This window comes from Xyrauchen texanus, chromosome 21 (genome assembly GCF_025860055.1).
Source record: "Xyrauchen texanus isolate HMW12.3.18 chromosome 21, RBS_HiC_50CHRs, whole genome shotgun sequence".
Taxonomy (NCBI): Eukaryota; Metazoa; Chordata; class Actinopteri; order Cypriniformes; family Catostomidae; genus Xyrauchen; species Xyrauchen texanus.
Window position 1 is genome coordinate 17882161 of NC_068296.1, and position 27771 is coordinate 17909931.

At 38.9% G+C, this 27771-nt stretch overlaps 1 protein-coding gene across 1 annotated transcript in view; it reads left to right on the top strand.

Annotated features, from left to right (window-relative positions):
- The window catches only part of LOC127661190 (FERM domain-containing protein 5-like), a 155423-nt gene that overhangs the window by 102685 nt on the left and 24967 nt on the right, over positions 1–27771 (top strand). The window contains 3 exon segments of the mRNA XM_052151792.1: positions 23144–23248; positions 26274–26316; positions 26675–26753. Of these exon segments, the coding sequence (XP_052007752.1) occupies positions 23144–23248; positions 26274–26316; positions 26675–26753 (227 nt within the window).

The following is a 27771-nucleotide window of genomic DNA, read 5'->3' on the forward strand; positions in this document are numbered from 1 at the left end:
AGTCCTATTAATTTGGATATTAATGAGGGTGAGTAAATGATGACATAATTTCCCCTTTAAATCCCTAGTCTCTAAAATTTACAAATAGCAGAATAAAGTGCATAGGCACATTGCTTTCTAAACAGGAAAACAGTTTCCAGAATAATCTCTTGATGTTAATTATTCAGCGTCCCTCTGTGAGGTCACAGTGGCTCTTACTTTTATTTAAGGGTGATAAAGATCTTCAAAGCCCATTCATAAGCAGACAGTATCTCACAGCAAAATCGGAAACAGTAGGTTGACTTTTCTTAAGCAAAAATCGGTATGTTAAATTCTAAACACTGCCTCCATTGGCCAAAGTGGTAAGTGTTGTTGGGCATATGGGCATGTGTGAACACCATTTTCCGGGTAATGTGCCCATGGAGGGGCACCAAAAGTGAGTCGTGAAGCAAGTTGTTTTTCGCTGCACAGGATGTAATAGACTGAATAGGAATGCATATGTTACAGTATAAACTGAACAACCCAAACCTATACCTAACAATCAGTGAAGTAAAAATGTAATGTTAGATGGAAAAATGCAACTTCGGAAGGTAAACACACTAGAGCAGATGCAAAAATATCTGATGGGAGATGGTGCTTGGCAGTGAGTCAGCATAATGTGTCCAATCCTAGGATACTAGAACTCTTGAAGCAACATGCAGACTTCCCATGTGATCATTTTGTCACAAGTGTGTCTCCATGATGACAAAAGAAAAGACTATTCCACTATAGTTCTTGGTCAAAAAGTCTGACTGTTCTCACTGTGTGTGTTTTTGAATTAGATGCAGTAAGTGTGGGCAGTTCTAATTGAAGCTGTCGTTATGTGATAGATGGGAAGTCATTTCACCAATCTCTGTTGCCCGCTGTGGCCCAAGCAGGAGTCCTACTCTTCTTTCTGCATAATTACGAGCATTTGAGCAGTCATGGCTATTTTCCCTTGTTCCTGCCATGCCAGAGCCAGCCATGATGTGCAGAATTTTTATATTCTACAAGTTTCTCATATTCATTCATATGCATTAGGTTCCAAAACGACACACATATATAGAGGAAATTAATGCCTAGTTCCAGTTCAATCATACTCACACAGTAGTACAACCATCTGATACAATAAACTGTACAGTTATTTTTCTCATGTGCTATAGGGAAATTATACTGCTAGTATGCAATGCTTTAACAATTGACTTGCCCTAAGGAATTACAGCAAATGCAATCTAGTGGAGTCTGTCTAACAACATGAGAAACCTGAAGACCCTTCTTATCCTTGCAAATGCACAATCAGTTGCTCTGCAGCCCACACATAATAACCTTCTTAAAGTTTTAGAACTCCCACTAAAGACATTTTCATTTACCTGGCACATGAGCCAAGTCTCTTACTCTCATGAGTAAGGAGCAATATATGCTGAATTGTAGCATTGATATAGATAGTTTTATCAAATGTATGTCGATTTGAAAGCATGTGATCTTAATCCTTCTCAATCCTTAATCCTTTCCTTCAGAAAGTACTTTTTTTCATTCTTTTTTGCTTTAAAGCCTTAATTCATAAATTGAACATACAGTATTCAGCAATGTTGTAATAACTAAAATATCAAGGACGAGATCACATGCATATTTGCAAATATGTCTGTGGCATCATTTGTGTGAACATAACTTTTCAAACTCTGACATACCAGACTGATCATACTTTGAATTTGGCAACAGGAAGTTGAAAGTTTCTGGGTGAAATGTAAAAAGGTGGCACCAAAAGCCATTTCTATTTTTAGTTGTAAAAGAAACTCCATAAAGTTAACAGGAAGGTATATTTTATTCATTCAAACACATTACACCAAACCCCAAGACAATGGCAGAAAATGCAACCACTAAAACGTGCCTAACGTTGTTTAAATGAATGTTTTAACTTCCTGGTTTCCATGAGACCAGAACCCATGTCTCAGAGATTGCTTATTAAATGTGCTCTGTCAGTAACAGTAGAGGGATGGGTGAGCACATTTGAATTGATGTAAAGATGTCTGATGGGGGATGGCACTTGTCAGTAATTTGGCAGAATGGGGTTGATTTCAGGGAACAAGAACTTTCAGAAGCAGCATGTCAAATTCCAATGTGATGATGTTGGACATGCATTGTTTAACGTTTGATTTTAGAGACACTAAACTATGTAAAAGAGAGGTAAATTGAGAGAGGTAACTGAACAAAGTCAACAATAAACATGTGTAAATGTCCATGCATCTTTTAAGTGTCCTTATAAATGTCTAATAAAGGTTTCCAGTGTGCGGCAGGGTTACAGATTATTCGGAATTCTAGCAATGGAAAGTGCAGTGAGCTCAGTGTCCATCTGTGGTAGCAGTATTTCCACATATAGTGGGCAGGAGGGTCTGATTTCTCTGTATGCTGACTGAAGTCAATCCTACTCAACATCAGCCCCTCAGCCTTTGTGCTCTCCTCTGTTAATGAACATTCATTGTGAGGATACAGACAGAAATAGCCTGTTACCTTTAGCAATTTACTGTGGAAGTGATGCTGGGTGTCACCTGGGCTTGTCGTATAGTATCACTTTGAAAGATGTTATGAGAGATACAGATTGCCGGTTAAAGGCGATGATTAAAGGCTGTTGTTGCTGACGTGGCTTTGGGTTTTCATTCGGTGGCCTTAAACTGCAGCTGATAACCTTGATATTGATTTTGTTTTTGAAGAGTTGTATGAATCTGCCAACCCTCAAGGCCTTTCAATGTGGTCTAAACATAGTTTCACTGTTTTATGTTTACTCATATTCTTCTCATCAAGGCCAAATGCATCGACATGTAATGCATCAATATTTATTTTATCCATCCATCCATCCATCCACCCACCCACCCACCCAGTTTCCTTATATTTCAGCAAAAGTCCATCTTAGCTGTAGGGCTGCAACTAATTAATATTTTGGTAATCGACTAATCAAATGATTATTTGACCGATTATTCAACTATTCGATTGATTATTGCAACGATTAATCATTAGCTCTTAACCAACTATTCAGCTTGTGCCTAGACTTAAAAGGTTGTATTAAACATGCCTACTAAAAATAAGGAAAACAAAATCATCTTTTAAAAATGTCTCTAAATGACGTTCACTGAATTCCAAGGAATTTTTTTTTATTACGTTTATATTCAGTACAAAAAAAATATTGTAATCAAGAGTTTTCACATATTCTCCAAAAGCAAGTTTAAATATCTTATATGTTGCTTCTCAGGTAAATGTATCTTGTTTAAAGGTCGACCGATTAATCGGCCGGCCGATTAATCGACCGATTTTTTTGCATTTTTTACATAATCGGCATCGGCCAATATCCACGCATATCAAGCCGATTATTAGGCAGGCGCATCTGTGGGCAGCCTAGTGTTGTTGTGGAACACGTGTTCGACGCACACTGCCCCTAGAGTCATTTTCCAGCAGAGTGAGCAGACCTCATCCTCCTTGGAGAAAACAGTAAGGGTTAAATTTGTATAACTTCTTTAGATTTAATTAAAAACTTTTGATATGTTACTGCCAACTTCAAGAAAAAACGTGACAAACGCGATAGTTGACATGACGTTCGGCTACTTTGGATATTGATAGCGTAGTTGAAGTTGCATTATCACAGCAGAAGGGTTGCTATCATGTCACAATAAGTAAGCAAGAATTTTGCAATTACAGACAGTGAATCTGAGACTTTTATTTGTTCTGTTTGTGTGTCTTATATTTGAGAGGGTTGTCACTCAATGCAGAGAAATAAGTAATAAAAAAGATACCAGCGCACTATAGGATAGTGAAGGACTGGCTTTGGTAAGCTCGGTCGTTATCGGTTTTGCTGTCGGTACTGGAGAAATTAAGAAAATACATTCTTTATTGCTATAAAGAGAAAGTTATTTTATCTCGCCAGCCATTTCTATGTATAATAATATGAAACCATTTGTCTGTGATGCAATTTAGCTATTCGCAGTCAGAGAGAGAGAGAGAGAGAGAACTCGCTCACGCGGTGACACAGCGAGCACAAAACGAGCCCTGCTTGATGAGTGACAGAACTAAACATTCAGACATAGCCTGGTTTAGATCTGTGATATTAGTCTGATTTTATTTTAGATTTCGCCTTCCAAAGATTATAAAAAGAATATTTATACATAAGCCGCAATCTGTCTAACACAACTTCCTTCCCTTCACTGCGGTGCACTGACATTTCTCCCTAAAACTCAAACTTAACGTCAGAATCAGCACGATCGGTGATTGTTGTAAAATGCTACTGTTGCTAAATTGCGGGACGCGTTTAATAATAAAAAGAGCGCCAGAGATACCGTTCCCAAGGCGGCGCGCGCTCCGAAACACACCGCAAAGAGACAAGCAAACTATAGGCTGCTTTGGGTTTCATGTGCGCGTCTAAACGATCAAATATACACAAAAATATGTCAAAACGACCGGCTTGGAGATTCACTTAAACACAGTTTATGTCTTAAATGGACGTAGTTATGGAAATAGTTGGGGAGAAAATATGCTGCATCAGGAGTCTATTAGATCTGAACTCGGTCTTAAAGGGGAAGCTGTCTATTAATAAACATGCTGACGATTGAGCCATTACTGCGAATCAAACAACAAAAGGCAAAGAGAAAATCACTTACAGCTCTTGAATGAATAACTTCTGCATTAATAAGCATTAATCTATCTATGATAAACTATGCAGTGTTATTTTACAATTGATTTCTTTTTAGACCACACCTGAACAGTAATGTTAGTAGACCTTCCTGAAATTAAATCACTGTGCCTATATAACGTTTATATTTGTGTAAAAAAAAAAAATATATATATATATATATATATATATATATATATATATATAAAACAAAAAGAACCGTTAAGAATACCGTTAAAGTACCGGATCGATAAGCAGTATCGGTAAGATAGTAATACCATTAAAACCTTAACGATTCCCATCCCTAGTTTGTCCTGTGCTTCTCTTGGATGCTCTGAATATTGGATTACGTGTCTGGATTGCCCCTTTATTAAAGCTGCATTTGGATCTCAACCTTCGTGTCTCGGAGCAGTTCGTAACACCTGCTTTGTTTATTTAATATATTTGTTATACATTATTTATACAATATGTTTTTACATTATACATTTTTAATTTTAAGTGTACAAGTGCAGATTGGTTAAGTGTTCAATAAATGTATTTGTTGAGAAATGTTGTCTATCTTAAGTAATTATTTGTGTTACATTTTATCTTTCAAATAAAAGGTTCAAATAAGAGGTTAAAAACAAGCACATATCGGCCAAATATCGTCGGCAGCATTAATCGGCCATCGTCCGACCCGGATTTCAAAAGATCGGCATCGGCATCGGCCTGAAAAAACCAATATCGGTCGACCTCTAATCTTGTTTCATAAAACACAGAATGTTTCAATACGTTGCAATCCATCATGTTATTAATCTAGCTACAGCAAACTTGCATGAGGGACGGGTGTCCCTGCGCCAGAGGGTGCCTCAGTCGGGTGCAGCTTCAATCTTTCCCCCTTCTCGCGACTCAGAATTGGTGCTGACTGCACAGAGAAATGCCATTTTTGTAGTTTGTTTATGATGCACTTCCTTGTTATTGGAACTTTAATAAAGGATGCATTAAAGATATAATACCAGGTTGTTTACATGCTCTGAAATGCAGGTTTTGCTTAAGTGGAATGTCAGATCCGGATCTGCTTTATTTCACAATGACAGTGCTTCTGTATTTCCTCATTTTGCATTTTTCCATTTATAATGCCGTTATATTTTGTGATCTACATAACCTGAAGCTGTTTGGAAAGTTTAGAGTGCATCTGGACATGTCTTTTCTTCCTCTCCTCATTCAGGCGTGAGCTGCTGTACTCCTCGCTGTCGTCATCATTATAGTTTCATATGATCTCATGTTACGATAAATGAGATCAAACGACTATTCGACAATGAACATTTTTGTCGAAAATTCTTTATTGTCGACGTTGTCGATATCGTCAACTAATAGTTTCAGCCCTACTTAGCTGCTGATCTGACATCACTTTTCATATCAAGCCCATGTTCCCCTGGCATCAGTATCAGCACTACTGTGACACAACCTAAGTGATACCTCTGCCCTATTCATGATGATTCATGAAGGGGTGTAAAATACCACCGTGCTGTTCTACTGTACCCTTGCCATTGTGTTTCCCAGCCCTGGGGGAGATCACTTACCACTAGTGAATTCAGCCATAAAATTGCAGCGAGCTATTTGGCCCCTGAGACTGGCTCCCTGCGCGGGCAGGCATAAGAGGAGTAGTACCATACTGTATGTCAGAGCTTTAATGGAGGCCCCAGGGATCTGCAATCTAGCCCATAAATGATTCAGAGCCATTGAAAGCAGGCTTTCATAGACCTTAATGCCATTTCACTGGACTTGTCTACCGAATTCTTTGGTAAAGACAAAGTATCTGCATATGTGAACAGCGAGACTGCATTGTGAAATTTTAAATAACACTAAGCTATAGAATGTCAAATTGTATATTATATTTCCGTTTTGTTGATTATTCATGTTTTCGAGAGTTTACAGACATTACAGCTGCTTTTCTGTAAAGCTTAATAAATTATTATTATTCAAAGTAATGTCCAGCATCATCCAATCACTGCCAACAATGTTAAAATAAAATGTTGCATTATAAAATTCTGAATCTATGTACTGATTATCATTGTCCCATATCTGCCAAACATGTTTGAGTGGTCCAAACATCATCTGCAGCCTGAAACTGAACTTTTGGTTGGATTTTAGGATTGAATGCACTTAGATGCATAGAAAGCTATATGATGCTCCAATGCTTCCTACTTAGTGAATGACATAACCTCCAGTGCACTCTGTCTTCACTGGTCTCAGAACAGTTTGAAATGCATTGCATACAGCGAAGCCAAAATACAATGTCCACACATGTAAACGTGGGGTCGCATTAGGTTAAATGCTAAAAGATTGGCTTGAAATTTCATAGAGACCAAGTCAATAAAGTTTTTGAAAATATTAAAGGGATAGTTCACCCCAACATTACATTTCTGTCATCATTTACTTATCTTCATGTTGTTCCAAACTGTAGGACTTGTTTCTTTAAATGGAACACAAAAGAAAATATTAGGGAGAATGACTAATGCCTCTTTTCACCTGTCAACTTTCACTTTAATTGAATCGGGTTGGGGGGGGGGGGGTGCAATGTAGTGGAGTCTACCTTTTGTGTTCAACTGAAGAAAGAAACTCACATAGGTTTAAAACAATATGAGATTGAGTAAATGACAGAATTTTAATTTTGGGGTGAACTATCCCTTTAAATGCTTAGCCTTTATACTCGATGTGTATTTATTATAAAACAAATACACATCAATAAAGCTTTTACACTGTGATTTATTTCAGTCATACACCTTAAAGCTAAAAGTTGGAACCACTAGTGACATAAACATATTGTCATGTCCAGAACTCATGCCATGTGTTGAGCCAGTATACACTTTTCAGGGAAATCAACCTGTCCCTCTTTGAAGGTTGTAATATTATGGGTAGGTTTCAGAGCTGATAACTGCTTTACAACTATCCAACAAATCAATAAAGCCATTTATAATGGGATTATGTCTATCATATGACCTTAAACCAGGTCTAATATCACGCAAGTCTGCTGAGAGACTCCAAACATGTGTCTAATTGCATTTTTAATCACTCTTTTTAAATCAAGCTTGTAAGACAACATGTAGGTGTGGGTTTATACAGTCTCTTTGAAGTTATAAGTATGGCCCAGCCTCTCCCTCTATTGGTATGCCTGTATCTGAGAATCTCACTCTTTCTTATGCTTTATTCTAGGGCCAATTTGCCCTCTTTCCCCTCTCACTTGCCACTGTGTTTTGATGGCCCAGTTTGGGTATGCTTAGTCTTAGCTGTTGTGTTATTCTTTAATGCAGTGACATAGTGGGAACCCACTCTGCTGCTTGTGGGAGTTTTAGCACTGAGCAAAGCACTTTGTGAGATGAGAATCCACTGTCAATGCAGTTGACTCAGGGGCGAAGTCACTTAACAGTTGTGACACTTTTGCACGCGATATTTCAGTGCAAAAACCTGTGATTTATTCACCTAACAGTCACAATCCAATATAACCAGGTACTAAATGCGCTGAAATATCACTGCGCATTGTCATTCTTTTTTGTGCAAAAAGTAAATTAGGCTTATCACAGATTAAACCTTAGACCACGTCCACGCTAATACATTTTGGTTTGAAAACGTATTGATTTTGCCACATTTATGCCTTTCATCTATATTGTAATGGTGTTTTTCTACACCTCTGGTCATGGTGGTTTTTAGATGGACGGCGAGACTTTTTAGGTCGGGTGGAATCTGTTCCAGTTCGTTTGCTGGCTTCTATGGCTGCAGCACGCAGAGCTGTTTGCCTGCATACTTGTTCAAATCTGGCAACCCGGTGGTGTCTAAATACTATTGGTGAGTGGGCAGTGGGCGGGATCACACAGACCAAAACATAAACAGAAATTCCAGCCGTAATGGAAAATTAAAAGTAGAATAAACTGGCTGTATCATTATTATCGGAGAAGCCAGTATTTCATCTTAGCATGTTTCCTAATTCTCTAATGACATATTATGGTCATTTTATGACTTAGTACAGTAAAAATATTACATATAGCACCTTTAAAATGAAAAGAAAAACAAAGAATATTGACCGAAAAGGTGTAGGCTGAACCTTTTGCTTATTATGCCTTTTCTTTTTACATAACATATCCTAATAGGCATCCCTTTAACCACTATATTTAGATTATACAAAGACAAAATAAAACAGTAGCAAAACAAACGTTCCAAATACTTCATACACAATAATTATCACACCTCAGTGAACTACATATTCTTAATTCCTTGTCGCCACTATTCCACAAGTTTGGAATAACTCTTTGACAGTTATCTTCTTTTTTTTTTTTAGATTTGTCCTTACCCTTGTTTTTATTAAACATACATATTCCCCTAAATTCATATTGGCTCTCTTTTTTTCAAACAACCTCTGAATACACATAGGAAGTACATTATTTTGTGCTTTGTACAATATGTGCAGTTTTAAGATCAACTAGATCACAACCTTTTAAATGTAAATTGCATGTAATTTAATAAATAGTGCATTGGTTGGTTCATAATAATCCGATTGATTTACAATTCTTATAGCTCTCTTCTGTAGCCTGAAAATTGGATCTCTACACATTAAGCAATGGATGGAACTATGACAGAGCAATACTGTATAATATAATGACTTCTGATTCAAGATATCTTTCGTTTTATATAATACTGCAATGGTTTTAGACATTTTTGCTTTTACATAATTTCTATGTGATTTCCAACATAATTTTTTATCAATTATCATGACCAGAAATGTATTTTCATACACTTTTTCTATTTCAACATCATTGATCATAATTTTATGAATTACCAAATATTATAAACTTTGTTTTACTTAGATTCAATGATAGCTTGTTAATATCAAACCATTTCTGAAAGACTTCAGATTCCCTTTCTACTGTATTCAGAAGCTGTTCCAAACTTTTCCCAGAGCAATATAAATTAGCGTCATCAGCAAATAGAACAAATTTTGGGAATTTTATAACTTTACATATATAATTTATATATTGTATAAACAGGACGTAGCACTGAACCTTGTGGAACCCCACAAGTAACTTTCAATAAATTAGATTCATCATTATTTATTTGTACATATTGATATGTGTCATCAAGGTAACTTTTTAGTCATGAATAAGCAATCCCTTTAATATCATATCTCTCCAGTCTCTTCATTAATAAGCTGTGATCAATAGTATTGAATGCTTTTTTAAATCTATTAACTCCCCCACAGTATACACTCACCTAAAGGATTATTTGGAACACCTGTTCAATTTCTCATTAATGCAATTATCTAATCAACCAATCACATGGCAGTTGCTTCAATGCATTTAGGGGTGTGGTCCTGGTCAAGACAATCTCCTGAACTCCAAACTGATTTAAGCAATTTTGAGCGTGGCATGGTTGTTGGTGCCAGACGGGCTGGTCTGAGTATTTCACAATCTGCTCAGTTACTGGGATTTTCACGCACAACCATTTCTAGGGTTTACAAAGAATGGTATAAAAAGGGAAAAACATCCAGTATGCGGCAGTCCTGTGGGTGAAAATGCCTTGTTGATGCTAGAGGTCAGAGGAGAATGGCCGACTGATTCAAGCTGATAGAAGAGCAACTTTGACTGAAATAACCACTCGTTACAACCGAGGTATGCAGCAAAGCATTTGTGAAGCCACAACACGCACAACCTTGAGGCGGATGGGCTACAACAGCAGAAGACCCCACCGGGTGCCACTCATCTCCACTACAAATAGGACAAAGAGGCTACAATTTGCGAGAGCTCACCAAAATTGGACCGTTGAAGACTGGAAAAATGTTGCCTGGTCTGATGAGTCTCGATTTCTGTTGAGACATTCAGATGGTAGAGCCAGAATTTGGCATAAACAGAATGAGAACATGGATCCATCATGCCTTGTTACCACTGTGCAGGCTGTAATGGTGTGGGGGATGTTTTCTTGGCACACTTTAGGCCCCTTAGTGCCAATTGGGCATCGTTTAAATGCCACGGCCTACCTGAGCATTGTTTCTGACCATGTCCATCCCTTTATGGCCACCATGTACCCATCCTCTGATGGCTACTTCCAGCAGGATAATGCACCATGTCACAAAGCTCGAATCATTTCAAATTGGTTTCTTGAACATGACAATGAGTTCACTGTACTAAAATGGCCCCCACAGTCACCAGATCTCAACCCAATAGAGCATCTTTGGGATGTGGTGGAACGGGAGCTTCGTGCCCTGGATGTGCATCCCACAAATCTCCATCAACTGCAAGATGCTATCCTATCAATATGGGCCAACATTTCTAAAGAATGCTTTCAGCACCTTGTTGAATCAATGCCACATAGAATTAAGGCAGTTCTGAAGGCGAAAGGGGGTCAAACACAGTATTAGTATGGTGTTCCTAATAATACTTTAGGTGAGTGTATTACTTGTTGTCCATTGCAGTAGAAATCTCTTCTACCAGTTCATCACTGCCAGTGAAGTGGACCTATTTGCCCTGAAGCCATATTGATGTTCACTCAAACAGTTTTGTTTTTCTATGAAATTATCAAGAACATTTTTGATAACTCGGAAAGTAGAGAAATTGGTCTATAATTGGAGAATAGATTTCAGTCTCAAATTTCATAAAAAGGAATTAATTTTGCTGGGAAATATACCTGTTTTGAAGGATTGATTGCAGATATATGTTAATGGTTTACTATACATTCTATAATATTTTTGTAATAATGACGTCAATCCCCAAAATTATTAACAATGTCAAGTATTTCCTTTTCATCAACTCCCCTAATAAAAATGTTGGAGTTTCTATAAACAAAATTGCCTTCTACGCCCTCATTATTTCTTGACACCACAATCTCATTTGATAAATTATATCCAACATTTACATTAAATTCATTGGCAATGTCTTTTGTTTTATTTATAACTGTATTGTTATCATTTACAAAGTAATTAGGACTGTCTACTTCCCATGTACCTTTTTTTAAATATGTTGTAAAGCACTTTCCTTGAGTATTACTCCTGTACTGCACCAATAGTTTGTGATAATACTCTTTCATATTAGATCTCATAATACTTATTAATTTATTTATATACGGTATATCTTCTATTTAATTTCTGCTTTTTATGTTCTCTGTTTTAAAATTCTCCTATATAATAAATTTTTCTTTTTACATGCATTCTATCCTCTGGGTAATCCATGGCTTGTCCACATAATTGCGCTTCCATATACGTTTTTTCATATTGCACAGTTCATGTGGACAAAAAAAAGCCTCAAAGGCTCTGTTAGGATCATCATTAACATAAACCTCTTTCCAATTTTGTTTCATTATGTCCACCTTCAGGGCAGCAATAGCTTCTGGTGTTCTTTATCAAATCATTTTACAAATATTTAACTTATCTTATCTTAAAGAAATTCTGAAAATTGGCAAAAACAGGAATGTGTTCACATATGCCATTTATAAGTAATCCACATTCTGACTTTTCTGCAATTGTATTTGTGAATATGTTGTCTATCATTGTAGCCATGTCTGTTGTTATTCTACTTGGTTTTATAATCACAGGGAATAAATAGGCTTTTGCTGTACATTGCATTAATATATCTGTTATCCATTTGTGCAATCTACCTAAAGTTGACCAATCAGAAAAGGCGTTACAACTCTGCTTTGTACCATATTATTTACAATCATCACTGAGAATGATTCTACAGAAAGGTCATACTGTTCTCTGCTCTTCAAACAAATCGTTTGCCATATCCAAAGGCTGTGCTAGAAAGAAATATCTTTATCACTGTGACTGACTGAGCTGTACATTTTCAGTCATGGTCTATTTTTATCCGTCATGCTTGTATTCATTTAATAAGTTTTAGGGCTACTGGCTGCTACATGCAGGGGCATGTAGCATCTGTTATAATGGCATATACACGATTGTGGATATGTGATAGATTATATATATTTTTTATTGTAATTTTTTTGTCTCCCTAAACGTGAGTCTCGTGAAACCGAGGACTTCTAGTTTGAAAGTTCTACCTGTCAATCAATTGCTGTGCTACTTTGCTGGCTACGTGTGGCTTTAAAGCACATTCACATAGACAAGATTTCACAAATCTTCTTCTGTTTGTCTGATATCAACATGCTGTGACACAGATGAGTAGCAAGCACATCTCAAGCAATTATACAGATACTCCACTAAAATAACTCCGAATTCTGCTCTAAACGTCATGTTTGCGATTATATGAAATCTAATTATAATTGGCAGAAACAGTGTGCAGATTTTGCGTATGTTATTTTTAATCTTGTAATTTTTGTGCGCTTTAGTATCATGAAGTAACTGGCATAATGATAGATGCATGCAGTCATGAAATCATATAGCCTCCCCACGAAAATCTGATTCTGTCAAATGTCGGACAGCATTTGGAATAATTATCCATAAGTGTTTTAAAATTTGTAAATTATGGAGAGTTTTCAGTCAACGCAGCCCCTGGCCATTCCTGTCTTCTTTTTTAATTTCTAAATCACAAGCTATTACTGCCACAATTAATTAAAGCAATCTCCTCCATTGGCTTTATATTCTATAAAGATAAATAGGGCACATTGTTTTTTAGATTGCTTAGGAATTTGCCAGGTTGTAAAGTCATGTTGTGTACCACGACATCTGTAAGACTATCAGATGAACTGACTCGTAACATGTGCAGAGGTTCACAACTGTAGCGAATACAAGTAGAGACAGTCACAATGTCGGAGAAAAAACTGCTTTATTACAATAAAAGCAGGCAACAGTACAAAACAAGGGCAAAACCAGTTAAGAGTAGTCAAGGGGAGCGTGGGGTCAAAAGGCCGGGGAATCAACGTAGAGTAAAGGGGCAAATCCGGGAGAGAGTGGTGAACGAGAGCGGGAGGTCGAAGCCGGGAAACAAGCACAACTAGACGGGATCGAAGACAGGGGAACAAGGGGAGCTGGCAAGCTAAGAGGAGGGCAAGAGGAGTTCAAGAGATCAAAACTAGACGAGGCTAGCGGGGGCAAAGACACAGGAAACTAAATACAATAACCAACAACCGTGAGACGAAAGGGTAGTGATATATATAGGGGCGAGTGCAGGTGTAAACCATGACAGGTGATGACGCGAGTGCAGGTGGTCATAATTTTCTGGTGGATTGGAAACGCGTGAGAAACTCTAGGAAGGGAGATTGCCTACGAGCATGTGAGCGAGTAGGAGCAAAGTGGGCGTGAGGGCTCGAGCGAGCAAAAAGAGCGTGCGAGCTCGAGGGGGCGGAACGAGCGTGGGAGCTCGAGGGGGCGGAACGAGCGTGGAAGCTCGAGGGGGCGGAGCGAGGGAGCGGGGTTCGTGACAGTACTCCCCCCTCTAAAACGGACGGCTCCTGATGGCCGCGCTCGGTTGCGAGGAAGTGGTGCTGGACAAACCCAACAAACAAAAAACCCTGAACAGACAACCCACAAAACACACAAACAAAATTGAGGGCAGTCCAAGGGGCACAGAGGGAAATGAGACAGTCCATGGGGTCAATGGGCAGTATCAAGGCAAGGTCTGGGGGAACATAGCGGACAGGCGGGTGGTCGGGAGATCTAGGGGGCAGCCGTAGGGCAGAGACAGGGTCAGGGGGTCTGGAAGGTGACCACCGGACAGGAATAGGGTCCGGAGGCCAGGGAAGAGGCCACAGGACAGGGAGAGGGTCAGGAAGTCCGGGCTGAGCCGTGAAAGGCGGTGCCGTCATGGTCATGGAAGACTCGAGAGGCTCTAGAGGTGGGGCCCTGGAAGGCTCGAGAGGCTCGAGGGGGGGAGGAGCCCTGAAAGACTCGAGAGGGGAAGCCCTGAGAGGCTTGAGGGGGGAGGAGCCCTGAGAGACTCGAGAGGAGAAGCCCTGAGAGGCTTGGGAGGGGGAGCCCTGAAAAACTCGAGAGAAGAAGCCCTGAGAGGCTCGAGAGGAGAAGCCCTGGGAGGCTTGGGAGGAGGAGTCTTGGGAGGCTTGGGAGGAGGAGCCTTGGAAGGCTCGAGAAGAGGAGCCCTGGGAGGCTTGGGAGTTTCTGCCTCCCCCACAGTAAACGAGGAACCAGCGTACAGTAGGGCGAGGTCAATAAACTGAGCCAGGTTGAGAGAGCAGCGACCTCCAGGCATGAATGATGAGGCTGGCTCATTCAGTCCATATTGGAAAATGTCTTTTAGAGCCACCTCATCAAAATTCACCTGGTTAGCCAGGGCACAAAAATCAACAACAAAAGCCTCAATGGGTTGGTTCCCCTGACAAAGAACCAAGAGCTGGGCCACTGGGTCCATAACATGAAGGGTAGGGTCTCTCGTACTATATACGCTGTCCTGCATCAAAACCCCTAGGCGAGCATCCGACGAACCGTCAAACCGCTCGGGGGTTTGAAAGCTTGCGGCGCTGGGAAATACAGTGGGAACATCAACGGACACAGGGACAGGCGCAGGCGGAACAGGTAAAAACTGATTAGAAATCGCACGTACCGTCTGCAGGATCTCCTGTATCTGCTGTCCCTGAGCCGCGAATGTTTGATCGTGTTGGCCGACCGTAGATCCCTGGGCGGAAAGTGCTGTGTAGATCTGCTCTAATGAGCTGCGGAAATCCTCAGCAGTTTCCATTGTGACTGTCTACGGTGGGGTTGGTTATTCTGTAGCGAATACAAGTAGAGACAGTCACAATGTCGGAGAAAAAACTGCTTTATTACAATAAAAGCAGGCAACAGTACAAAACAAGGGCAAAACCAGTTAAGAGTAGTCAAGGGAGTGTGGGGTCAAAAGGCCGGGGAATCAACGTAGAGTAAAGGGGCAAATCCGGGAGAGAGTGGTGAACGAGAGCGGGAGGTCGAAGCCGGGAAACAAGCACAACTAGACGGGATCGAAGACAGGGGAACAAGGGGAGCTGGCAAGCTAAGAGGAGGACAAGAGGAGTTCAAGAGATCAAAACTAGACGAGACTAGCGGGGGCAAAGACACGGGAAACTAAATACAATAACCAACAACCGTGAGACGAAAGGGTAGTGATATATATAGGGGCGAGTGCAGGTGTAAACCATGACAGGTGATGAGACGAGTGCAGGTGAAACTAATGTGCAGGAGTGCAGATGACGCGAGTGCAGGTGGTCATAATGTTCTGGGGGATTGGAAACGCGTGAGAAACTCGAGGAAGGGAGATTGCCTATGAGCATGTGAGCGAGTAGGAGCAAAGTGGGCGTGAGGGCTCGAGCGAGCAAAAAGAGCGTGCAAGCTCGAGGGGGCGGAACGAGCGTGGGAGCTCGAGGGGGCGGAACGAGCGTGGAAGCTCGAGGGGGCGGAGCGAGGGAGCGGGGTTCGTGACAACAACCTCCATTGTGTCAGAACATGCACAGTGTATGCCCGTTCTAATGGAAAAAATTCATACATCTAATAAAAAACTTTTGCCTTCTTTTCCTCTGTATGTACAATTATCAATTAAATGCTGACTCAGTTCAGACCTATCCCCAATGTCTTAAAAGGTCCAGGGCCAACTGCTTTAATTGTTAATAAGGAACCTTAATCAACAGAATTGCAGAGGAAAATGGAATTAATTACTGCCAATGTATTATACTGAAATGGCTAATCTTTATCTTTGATTTTGCCATTGTCATGCTTAGCTGGAGACCTTGAGATCCTAACCCAGCTGCTTGATAAATGTGCTGATTGCTTAACTACTTATTTATCAGCAACCTGATGTACCTTTTTATTAAGTGAAAAGCTCTGAATAGCTCTTCTTTCTTTCTTAGTTATAACATCAGGCAGATATGGGTCAGGAGCTTCAGTTAATCAGAATGGGGAAAACATTTGATCTCAGTCATTTCGACTGTGGCATGATTGCTGGTGCCAGATGGGCTGGTTTGAGTATTTGTGTAACTGCTGATCTCCTGGGATTTTCACGCACAACAGTCTCTAGATTTTATTCAGAATGTGCCAAAAACAAAGAACATCTAGTGAAAAGCCTTGTTGATGAGAGAGGTCAACGGAGAATTTCCAGACTTGTTCGATCTGACAGAAAGGCTATGGTATCTCATATAACCACTCTGTGCAATTGTAGTGAGCAGAATAGCATCTCAGAATGCACAACACGTAGAAACTTGAGACTGATGGGATTCAACAGCAGAAGACCACGTCGGCTAATTAATTAGGACCATAGTGCATAAATAGAGTTTATGTGATACTTTTTATAGTTTTGCTGGAGGAGAATAGATGTTCTCAAGGCCGCGAGACTGGATATGATACTTCTGTTTGCTACATTACCCATTGCCATCATTTACAGACCCCACCAGTCAATTTACTAATGAAACTCCAAACAAAAAAATCTGGACTGTAGCCACACAGCCTTTAGCAATTAATTCTGCAATGTTATAAAACAGCATAAAAAATTTTCTGCTAAATATACTGTATATATTGATGTTTTGCTGAGATATTTATAAACATTAGGTTTAATCAGAAAAATCTCAAGCCCTTTCATCAAGCTTTACTTCCTCTGTGTCACAATCACACACCTCTGTAATTAGAAATTGTTTGCAGGAAAGAGTGTAGCCATTTGCAGTAAGAGTGGGGGGCAAGTGGGGTTAGAGAGGTAAACAAAGGTTTTTTGAGAGAGGCTGAGGGAAAGAGGCATTTTATAGTAGCAATATAGAATACTAATGTTCTCTCTCGCTCTCTGTGGCCAATATTTCTATTTAATTTAGTCAACACAAATGGATGTGCTGCAGTTCTCTTGCAGAAATAATGTATTCCAGAGCTAGCATGCTGAAGATTCACTGAAAAGAGTCAAATTGAAAATCCTTCTAGGTGAATGCACATATTTCCAAATGTTTGTTCCCTTGCAGATACTGGTACTGTTCACAGAATATCTACTACATTGTTCTATACTGTACTACTACACTATTCTATACTATAATTCAATAAATTGCCATCCTTGTCTGGTTTTATCAGATATTTTTGGTGTAACTTGAAGGTATGAGGCTTCTAATTTTCCAAGAGCTGTGTAAGATAAAACATTTAGCCTTTGTTATATGTATGGCTAAGTGGCACTAAGTGACACATTCACTCTGATGAACAAGGAGCATTGTCCATTGTCCCCAAGTTAGATGATGATGTTCTCAAATATTGTGTACTGCTCTCCAGTGTTGAAAGCTGGGATATGGTGTGTTTCAGTGTGCTCTCTTCTGTGTGTGTGTATGTTGGGGAAATTTAATTATATCAAAGCCTCTTTATGTGGCTTTGGTGGCTAACTCTGAAGGCAGTATACTGTGTAAAAGTGAGCGCATAAATCTCTAATAACTATGGATGACAAATGCTCAATCTAAGTCACCATGGCTTTGCTCATTCCATCCAAGTGTTGCAGACCTCAGTGAAGAGATGCCGTGTGTGAGTATGTGTGCTTGCCTCTTTTAGCCTTACTCTAGTAAGCAGACATGCCATAATGGATTATGGAGCTTCATTGAGGAACCAGCTCAGAAGTGACAGGGGTTAGTGCTCTTGCATAATCCCTTGGGCCTTTGTCTGAATGCTGACAAGTAAATCACCATGAGCTATGTGAATATTACTGTCCACGTTGTGACCAAGACTCAACCCCAGGCTCTTTTGTCTGTCCTTTAGCACTTTTTTTTACAGAGTGCGGTGTCTGATAGAGGGCTATTGTAATAGCTGGACTAAACACAGAGCACCCTAGGAAAACCCATATTCTCAAAGTCAAAATGACCTTCAAACTTCACCGGTCTAAAACCCTGTTGACACTGACATTGACTTGCTGCATAAATCTGACCAGAAGTCATTCAAAAAAGTGGATGAGCACTGTTGTGCTCTCTTGGAGCTCATGTGAGCCATCTCCTGTAAGATACTGTAGTCTATGGTAGGCAAGACTATGATTTGTCTCTGCCCACATGCAGGGTTGTAATTAAAAATGATGTGTGGAAAACAATGCCAGAAATATGTGGCATTCTGAGTGAGTTTTGGTCATACATTGATAATCTTTCATCATGAAAATAAGACTGCGGCAATATACTGTACAAACACATGCTTTCCCCTGCAGTCAGGTCAGTGCCAAATCCAGGGACTCTCTGTCCTTTCTTTGACCTAATGCAACATCTAAATCATTTACTGATTTCAATGTGAGCTGTAGGTCTGTAGATTAAAGATTCAAGTTATTTTTTTTGCTGAGATTTGCTCATCTCATCTCTGTCTTGACAGCTAGTGTGGTCTGACCGGCTCACAAATAAAGGGTCACCTATTTGTTTCGACCCTTTTGACAGTATTAGTGTGTTCCAGCACTCCTGTGTGAAGGCTGTGTTATACAGCTATACAGCTGGCTGTAGATTCCTAAAGAATGTTCTATTTGGCATCATCAAGACGCATGTGCTCATGCTCCACAGCCCCCCATCTGCTCAGAAACCCGAAATAGAATGATAAAAGTTTGAAACTGAAAGATTTCCTAATTGTCATGCAGAGAACTTGAGTTGAGAACCGGAATGTGTTTTTTGACTATTCTTGTGAGTGTACAACATAGTATCCGACTCATCAGTTTATTTTTCCATACACAGTGTGTATGGTATGTGTGAGTATGCGTGTGTATGTACAGTATATGTGTGTGTGTGTGTGTGTGTGTGTGTTAGAGAGAGAGAGACAGATAATCTTAAAGGAATAGTTTACCTTAAAATGAAAATTCTGTCATTATTTTCTCACACTTATATCGTTCCAAACCTGTATGCAATTATTTATTTATGTATTTATTTTTGGTAAATGCAAAAATATTTTTTTTTAAGAATCTTTAAACAGGTCTTCCCATACAACAACAGCACCACAAACGTGGGCTAGATGTTTTGCGGAGGAATATTATCAGTGAATAATGTTACATTTGAGTCTATGTCTCTCTCTCTCTCTCTCTCTCTCACACACACACACACACACACACACACACACACACACACAAACTGTACAAACATACGCATTTCAGTTTCTTATCTTTGCCCGTTTAATATTTTAGATACATTTCAGTCTGGTTTCAGATCTTTGCACAGTACTGAAACTGCACTGCATTCACACTGGAGAATGAATGAATGAATGTTAGATGTATATTGCACTTTTTTGACACTACACTCAAAGCACTTAACATAATGAACAGGGGAGTCTCCTCACTAACACCTCTTTCAGCAGCAACCTTAGTTTTTCCCCAGCAGGTTTCCCATCTAGGTACCAACTAAGCTCAACTCTGCTTAGCTTCAGTAGGCAAGCAGTCCAGAGCTACAAGGTGATATGGCTGCTGAATAATTCCATTAAGTGTTGAGGTGTATGACAGTAAGTGCATACAGCCATATGGTTGCTACACGCAGGCACTGCCATTTAATGACTCTCACCATGCCTGTTGCCCCCATCTAAAACACAAAAAATATACTGTATTACCAAGAGTAAACAAATGAATGTGAGTCTCTTCTGCCCTTCTCCTGCCTTCTTTGTTGATCCACGAAGAATCACCATTACTATGTTCAAATGGCTTATATTTTAGAAATGCCTTTTCAAAGATGTTTGAACTGATGAAAATGCTGCATTTTGTGTTTGACCTTTTTGTCTTAATATTTTTATAGTCCACATAATAGCCTGAAAAGCTTGAATTGTCTGCTGGCTGACCTCATTAAATGAGCGCCATACTTTCCAGAACGTGTTTTTGTCGAGAGGTACAAGACATACTCTGTCTAGTGGGGAAGGTACAGAGGAAGAAAGAGTTTGCCTCTATTTTTTCTGTTACTGGTTTATATGGAAACAGTTCAGTTAAATCATCATTTCCTCTCAGTCATGCTCCAGAATACAATGTGTGATTCTCCGTAGTAGTTAATTTAAGTTTTTAGAGCATTAGGTAAAATTCAGAAACGTTCTGTTTTAAAAACTTGATGCAAACCCTATGTACCCTCCATTATCATGTTTAGTTATTTTCTGCTCAGGTTTTAGAGTAAAGTTAGCTTTAACTAAAGTTCCATTAACTGTGCCTTTAAGCAGCTTGGAAAATTCCAGAAAATGGTGTCAAGCCTTTAGGCAATAATCCAATTAGCTTCTGATAGTTTAATTGGCTAATTGGAGGTATACCTGTGGATGTATTTTAAGGTCTACCTTCAAACTCAGTACCTCTTTGCTTGACATCATGGGAAAATCAAAAGAAATCAGCCAAAATCTCATAAAACTAATTGTGGACCTCCACAAGTCTGGTTCATCCTTGGGAGTAATTTCCAAATGCCTGAAGATACCATGTTCATCTGTACAAACAAATTAAATTAAATGGGACCATGCAGCTATCATACCGCTCAGGAAAGAAAATGTATTCTGTCTCCTAGAGATGAACGTAGTTTGGTGCAAAAATTGCAAATCATTCCTAGAACAACAGCATAGGACCTTGTGAAGATGCTGAAGGGAACAGGTAGACAAGTATCTATATTCACAGTAAAACAAGTCCTATATCGACATGCTCAGCAAGGAAGAAGTCACTGCTCCAAAACTGCCATAAAAAAGCCAGACTACAGTTTGCAAGTGCACATGGGGTCAAAGATCTTATTTTCTGGAGAAATGTCCTCCGGTCTGATGAAACAAAAATGTAACTGTTTGGCCATATTGACCATTGTTATGTTTGGAGGAAAAAGGGAGAGGCTTGCAAGCCGAAGAACACCATCCCAACTGTGAAGCATGGAAGTGGCAGCATCATGTTGTGGGGTGCTTTGATGCAGGAGGGACTGGTGCACTTCACAAAATAGATGGCATCATCAGAAAGGAAAATTTTGTGGATATATTGAAGCAACATCTCAAGACATCAACCATGAAGTTAAAGCTCGGTCACAAATGGGTCTTCCAAATGGACAATGACCCCAAGCATACCTCCAAAGTTGTGGCAAAATGGCATAAGGACAACAAAGTCAAAGTATTTGAGTGGCCATCACAAAGCCCTGACCTCAATCCGATAGACAATTTGTGGGCAGAACTGAAAAAGCGTGTGCAAGCAAGGATGCTTACAAACCTGACTCAGTTACACCTGTTCTGTCTGGAGGAATGGGCCAATATTCCAGCAACTTATTGTGAGAAAATTGTAGAAGGCTACCCAAAATGTTTGACCCAAGTATAACAATTTAAAGGCAATGCTACCAAATACTAACAAAGTGTATGTAAACTTCTGACCCACTGGGAATGTGATGAAATAAATCATTCTCTCTACAATTATTCTGACATTTCTCATACTAAAAAATTACATGTATGAGAAGATGACAAACTGATCAGAACTTTTTTTTTTTATCACACTCAGCTACATATCATCACAAATGATGATTAATATCCATAGTGATTCTGTCATTCTGCAGAAATAATAGAAAACCACTAATGACGGACATTTGACAATTTTTGGTGCATAAAATATAACCTTGTGTAAGCCAACCGTACCATGAAGAAAATGCAACATTGTAATTATTTTAGCCCATTTTGGAACAATCAAGCAGGCTGCAGGTCTGAAAACACCCCAAATCACTCCATTTTTAATCAGCAAGTGTGTCATACCTCTGACTGAAGAGGGTGAGATCTTAGCAAAACAATCTACATGTATGACACTCTCGGCCAAAAGGAGCTGTTATGAGTCTGCTAGTGTAGAGCCAGCTTAAGTTAGTGGAGCATATTAAACAAACTAATAGTCTATGTTAAAAAAATCTGCTTTTTGCTGTCTGTCTGAACAAAGCCAAAGACATGCTAGTGTTTAACTTATAATTACACTGTATCTTTTCTTTATTGGGTCAGTGTTAATGCCTTTGACTGTACACATACAGTATGTGTACAGTACTAATCTCAATGTAACTGACTGTGTTGTCTAGGGTTATGTGTATTGCAGAGTTCTTACAGTAAATCAAAATCCATAACCAATCACTCTTGCCTCAAGACTTGCTAATAAGAGTGTATTATCTTGAGTTGCTCTTCAAATTATGTGCACTTGCACTTGAAATATGCTGTCATTTCTTTTTTTGGTAAAAAAAGATTTTGATGAGTGTGATATTTGAGGTGCTTTAAGAGAGACAAGTGGCTTGTGCAGGTTTATTGAACTTAATTTCCCTCCCTGACAAATTTGTTTTCATGGTTATGAAGAACTGTATTAAACAGGTTAGTAAGTTTGTTACTTCAGCTTATACTAATACAGTGGGGTCCAGAATTCAGAGAGCACTAGAGAATGTTTTTTTATTTTTTATTTATTATTATTAATTTCAAAGTATACTGTCATAAATATTTTTTTATATTAGTTGATATCAGAATGTTGGATATTTGTTTAGTTATACTGCATTAATATTAGATATACAAAATCTCTCCAAAGGAGTCAGTAATGTTACCAGAAATTCAAATCCCTAGCTTTCCACCTCATTCTTTGATTATCAAAATGCTTGTTTTAATTGCTCAGTTTTCTTTGTAAGCTTACCCAGACAAATAATAAATCTAATAAATTATTTGTTTTTGTCTTTGTCTTTTAGAGGGATGCCAAAGGCCAGTATTTATTTGACCTCATCTGCCACCATCTAAACCTGCTGGAGAAGGACTATTTTGGCATTAGATATGTGGATCCAGATAAGCAACGGGTGAGTGTCCCAGCATGTGCCTTGACTCAAACAGTCCAAGGTTAACAGTACTGCAGAACACCAATACATCATCTTTAGTGCCTATCTCTATGTTCATGTCCGCAGCTTTTTTTGCTGTGAGAAAGCTACCACATTGGTTAGAATACTCAAAGTGGCTTTAATTTTTTAGAGTGCATTGGTTGTGATCCTAATATATGTAGAATCCACATGTGTTGCTGGTGAGCTGTATTTGTGTTGATTATGTAGTGGGCAAACTGGCTGTATGGTTAATCTCAAGTAATCATTGAATGTCAAAGAGAGAGACATAGGTGATGAATGATGGCATGAACCTTCTAGAAGGACAGGTTGAAAATCACAAATCATACGAGTAAATCATGTGAGGGCAGAAATGGTGTGTGTAGAACCAGGGGTGCTCACCATGGAAAGGTTGTTGTTCTACGAAGAAAAATGATAAATGGCTTGCATTTACAAAAAACAAACAAACAAAAAACAGTAATTTACTGATTTTCAAACATTGATGGTCAATTAAAAATGTAAAAATATATAGAAAAAAATTAAGGTTTCTGGGGCCTCATTTAAAAAATACATGTATGATCAGATTTGACCCTTCATTTCATGGATTTGATCCTAAGTCAAAAGTGAGAAACGGCAGAAAATTGTGAACTGAGAAAATATGAAAATGCCACTTGTCTCTGGAATTCAAGGTCTGTATTGATCTGTGTCTGTTAAATGCTAACCTGACAGAACATGGCTTTTACACAGACACACTCTTGAGTTTCATTATGTCTGTCTTTTCCATTGACCTCCTTTGAGAGCCTCTCACATTGAGTGACATAAATAATAATGAGGCCATCTAAAGGATGCTAGTCTTCTGTAGGTGACACACTGGCACTGCCCGTAATTACCATTAGATTTTGCCTTGTTGGTAAAATATGCAACAAATTAGCTGACCACTCAGAATACGGTAATGTGGAAAGTAGGATTGCAGATTTTAAGAAATGTTCGTAATCGACAGTCTTTAACGTTCATGAATGAAAATGTATTAATAATTTACAATAACAATAATATATTGTAAGTGGTGAACAGCTGGAAATCAAAAATACAAGAAGCATATTTTTCTATTAATATATTGATTTTGACTGCCCAACCATTTAGCATCAGAGAAAGATTCCTGACTTTAGAAGGAAACATGAAAACATCTACAGCCACCGAATGACTGCATATGTGTGTATCTACTTTTTAAATACTGTATCATTTAATATACCCCTATATATATCCATCATGCTGCTCATGTCAGAGCTGCATACTGGGGAACTTGAAGCGTTCTCAATACCAGCCAGTATTTCCAAAGACTCAGGAACCAAACAATGATCTAACTGACAACATTAATCCATGACCAGCCCACAAGTGCATACAGCACATTGCAGACTTTGCTTACAATGAGGCTGGAGCCGTTGTGCAAGTCAGATGAGGATGATTGAGAAACAAGCATGTAAAAGATAATATATCCATGTTTTGAATCACAATACAATAAGCATTAAGAATAAACAACACTTACTCGAGCTGTACATCCCAAGAAACCTCTGACTGCACAAAAAATATAAATAAACTCCAGCAACTTTCCTCGCTTCCCGCTCCCGCATTAGTGAATCCCATTCAGGAGGGATCTTCCCTACTCCCTTTGAAGACAATTACCCTTCACTGTGAGAGCTTTAGATGGCTGAAAGTTGAAAACGATCTGTCAGAACTCACTTTGTATATTATTGAAAATTCTGTTTGGAACAACCCTACACCATGGATTGCGCTCCCTTTGAAGTGCACTGTGAAGGCATGATCAGCACCATTTAACACAGCCAGATACGCTGAACAGTTGTATGGGGGGATCCGTTCTCGTTCTAAAAGGACAAGGTTTCTCAACCTCTATGTGACGTCATGGATATTCCTAAGTCTTTTTAGCCAGATGAGAGAGACTGCAGATTTTAAATGCTCATATCTTCTGAAAATGTATTTAGTCAATCTTTAGATACAAGTACACTAGCATATCTATGACCTTAAAGCTGATATGGGTCTAAAACTGAATGGGTCTTCAATGTATTACTGTTAATAGTAACATTTATAGAAGATAGATTCAAGTTCATTAAAACTTCACATTGTAGATCGTGGGATATTTCAGACCTTTTTTTTATTAAGTCAAATGATATCTCACCCTGCGCGTACTGTTAATAACATACTTCTACACTGGTGACGGTAAGATTTCAGGTGAATGTACCAGCAAGCTCTCCCTGTGAGAACTGACTTGATTGTCGGTTTGGATGATAGCAGTGATGGAATCACAACACGGTGCGGAAGATGTGCTAATGTTTAGCTCCAGAGAAAAGAGAAAGAGATTAAATGATTAATATTTCCACCCTTCCCCCCCATTCACACTGATATTGAATTCTCTGTATATCTACCCACACTGACCACCTGCTCCTGTGTAATACTGTGTTACTGTAGATAAAAAAAAAAAAAAAAAGATGTAATACGTGTGTGTACATGAGCTCTGTCAGTATGCATATCTGTTTGTGTGTGTGAGTCAGGCTTTACCTACACTGAGGGGACCAGTCAATGGTACCCATGAGGAAACTGCTTAAAGGGATAATTCACCTAAAAATGAAAATTCTGTCATCATTTACTCACCTTTATGTTTTTCCAAATCCATAGGACTTTTCATTTTTGGAGAACTATTCCTTTAATAAACATACTAAATGTCTTAATAACATTTGTATGATGAATGGCTTATGTTCCTCATTTCGCTATGGAGATAAGTATCTGCAACACGAATAAATGTAAATGTAATGAAAATCTAAAAATGCAAAAAGGTTTCTGGGAAGATTAGGGATATGGGTATGGTTAAAGAATAGAAAATATAATTAGATCAGTATTAAGCCATCTAAGTCAAATGGAAAGCCCCATCATAAGCACGTGTGTGTGTGTGTGTGTGTGTGGTCTTACAGCTCTAAAACTCTCTACTTTGTTGTTTTAGCACTGGCTGGAGGTTACCAAGTCAATTTCTAAGCAGATGAAATGTAAGTATCATCCATCTGATCTTATTTATAGTGTGCTAGTTGCCGTAATGGAGCAATTGCAGATATCATCACTATGATGACTGCAATGAAGGATGCTTTATTGAAAATAAATGGGCTTCAAGGTTATTCTACATGTACAGATGGTGTCGTCTTAAATACTACCAATCACTTGATGAAGCTGTTTTTATTTCTGATATGTAGTTCTTCAGGAAACATTTGCATGTGTTAAACTGGCTGACCCATGAAAAGGGTGATATGACTTAATTTTGTAACTGCTATATGACTCTGTTTCTGATGTTGCATAAGATAACTCTTAATCTGTCATTTTAGTTCTGAGATGTTGATTTTCTCCACACAGCACAGCCTCCGTTCACCATGTGTCTGCGAGTAAAGTTCTACCCACCAGATCCTGCTGCTCTAAAGGAGGAGATCACCAGGTATGAACTGACAGTGAAAGATTATGCTTTTGCTTTCAGTACTTCAGTTATATGATGGAGTGAAACTACATTTGGGATGGCATGACGTCAGACAATATAACTCTTGCACCCCCCTTCTTTAGGCCAAATATGCCATAGGAAAAAAAAGTTTGCCATTGTTGTAAAACCACAGATTGCACTGATTAAGAAGAGAATGAATCGTTAAAGGTGGGGAAGCCTCTAATAGACTGTGCCTTTAAAGGGAAACAAACTGAGTGCTCTAATACCAGTATGTAGTGGTATTGAAAGCAGTATTCTGTTTTCTTTTTTTTCCAGAGCTTAGACATTACACTGCATGTGAGCCCTGCTATGTAACTTCCTGAGATTGCTCACCAAAATAGAAAAGAACACTCTTGTATGCAAGAGCCTTAGCCATGCGCTCTCTCTCTCTCTCTCTCTCTCTCTCTCTCTCTCTCGTCCTCTTGCTGTTCTCTCAAAATTTAAAGAGATTCAAAGCTGTTTCTCTTTCTTTGCCTCACTGCTAAGGGAAGATGTATGGTCAGTGACTGTTAACAGATTCTTTTAAATGATATATCATTAGCCTCTAGCTAGTAAAGTCTTGGCTGTCATTATAGTGCATTTCTCTGCCTCTTTCATCCTCTCATGCAGTTTGCAATGAGGTCACCCAGAAACTCACACAACCGACCTGAAAAGAGATCTTAAATGCCCCAATGATACAGTGTGCATCTGATATCTCGATGAGGGGTTACTTTAATGACAGCGTGTGCATGTGTGTGTAGTGTTTGGGTAAGACGCACAAGAGGTTTAACAGCCACTCGCAGTGTGTAGTTCAGGTAAAGATTGATGTATGGAGTAGGAGTGTTTACTGTGAAATTAAATGCTTGCAGGGTATACAAAGTATAAATAACAGTAAAATGAGAGAAGAGAGACATGAAACAAGAATTGATTATTATTACTACCATAAGGATTATCTCGCAGCTATGTTTGTCATGTTTACAGTAAAAGAATGAAAAAATGC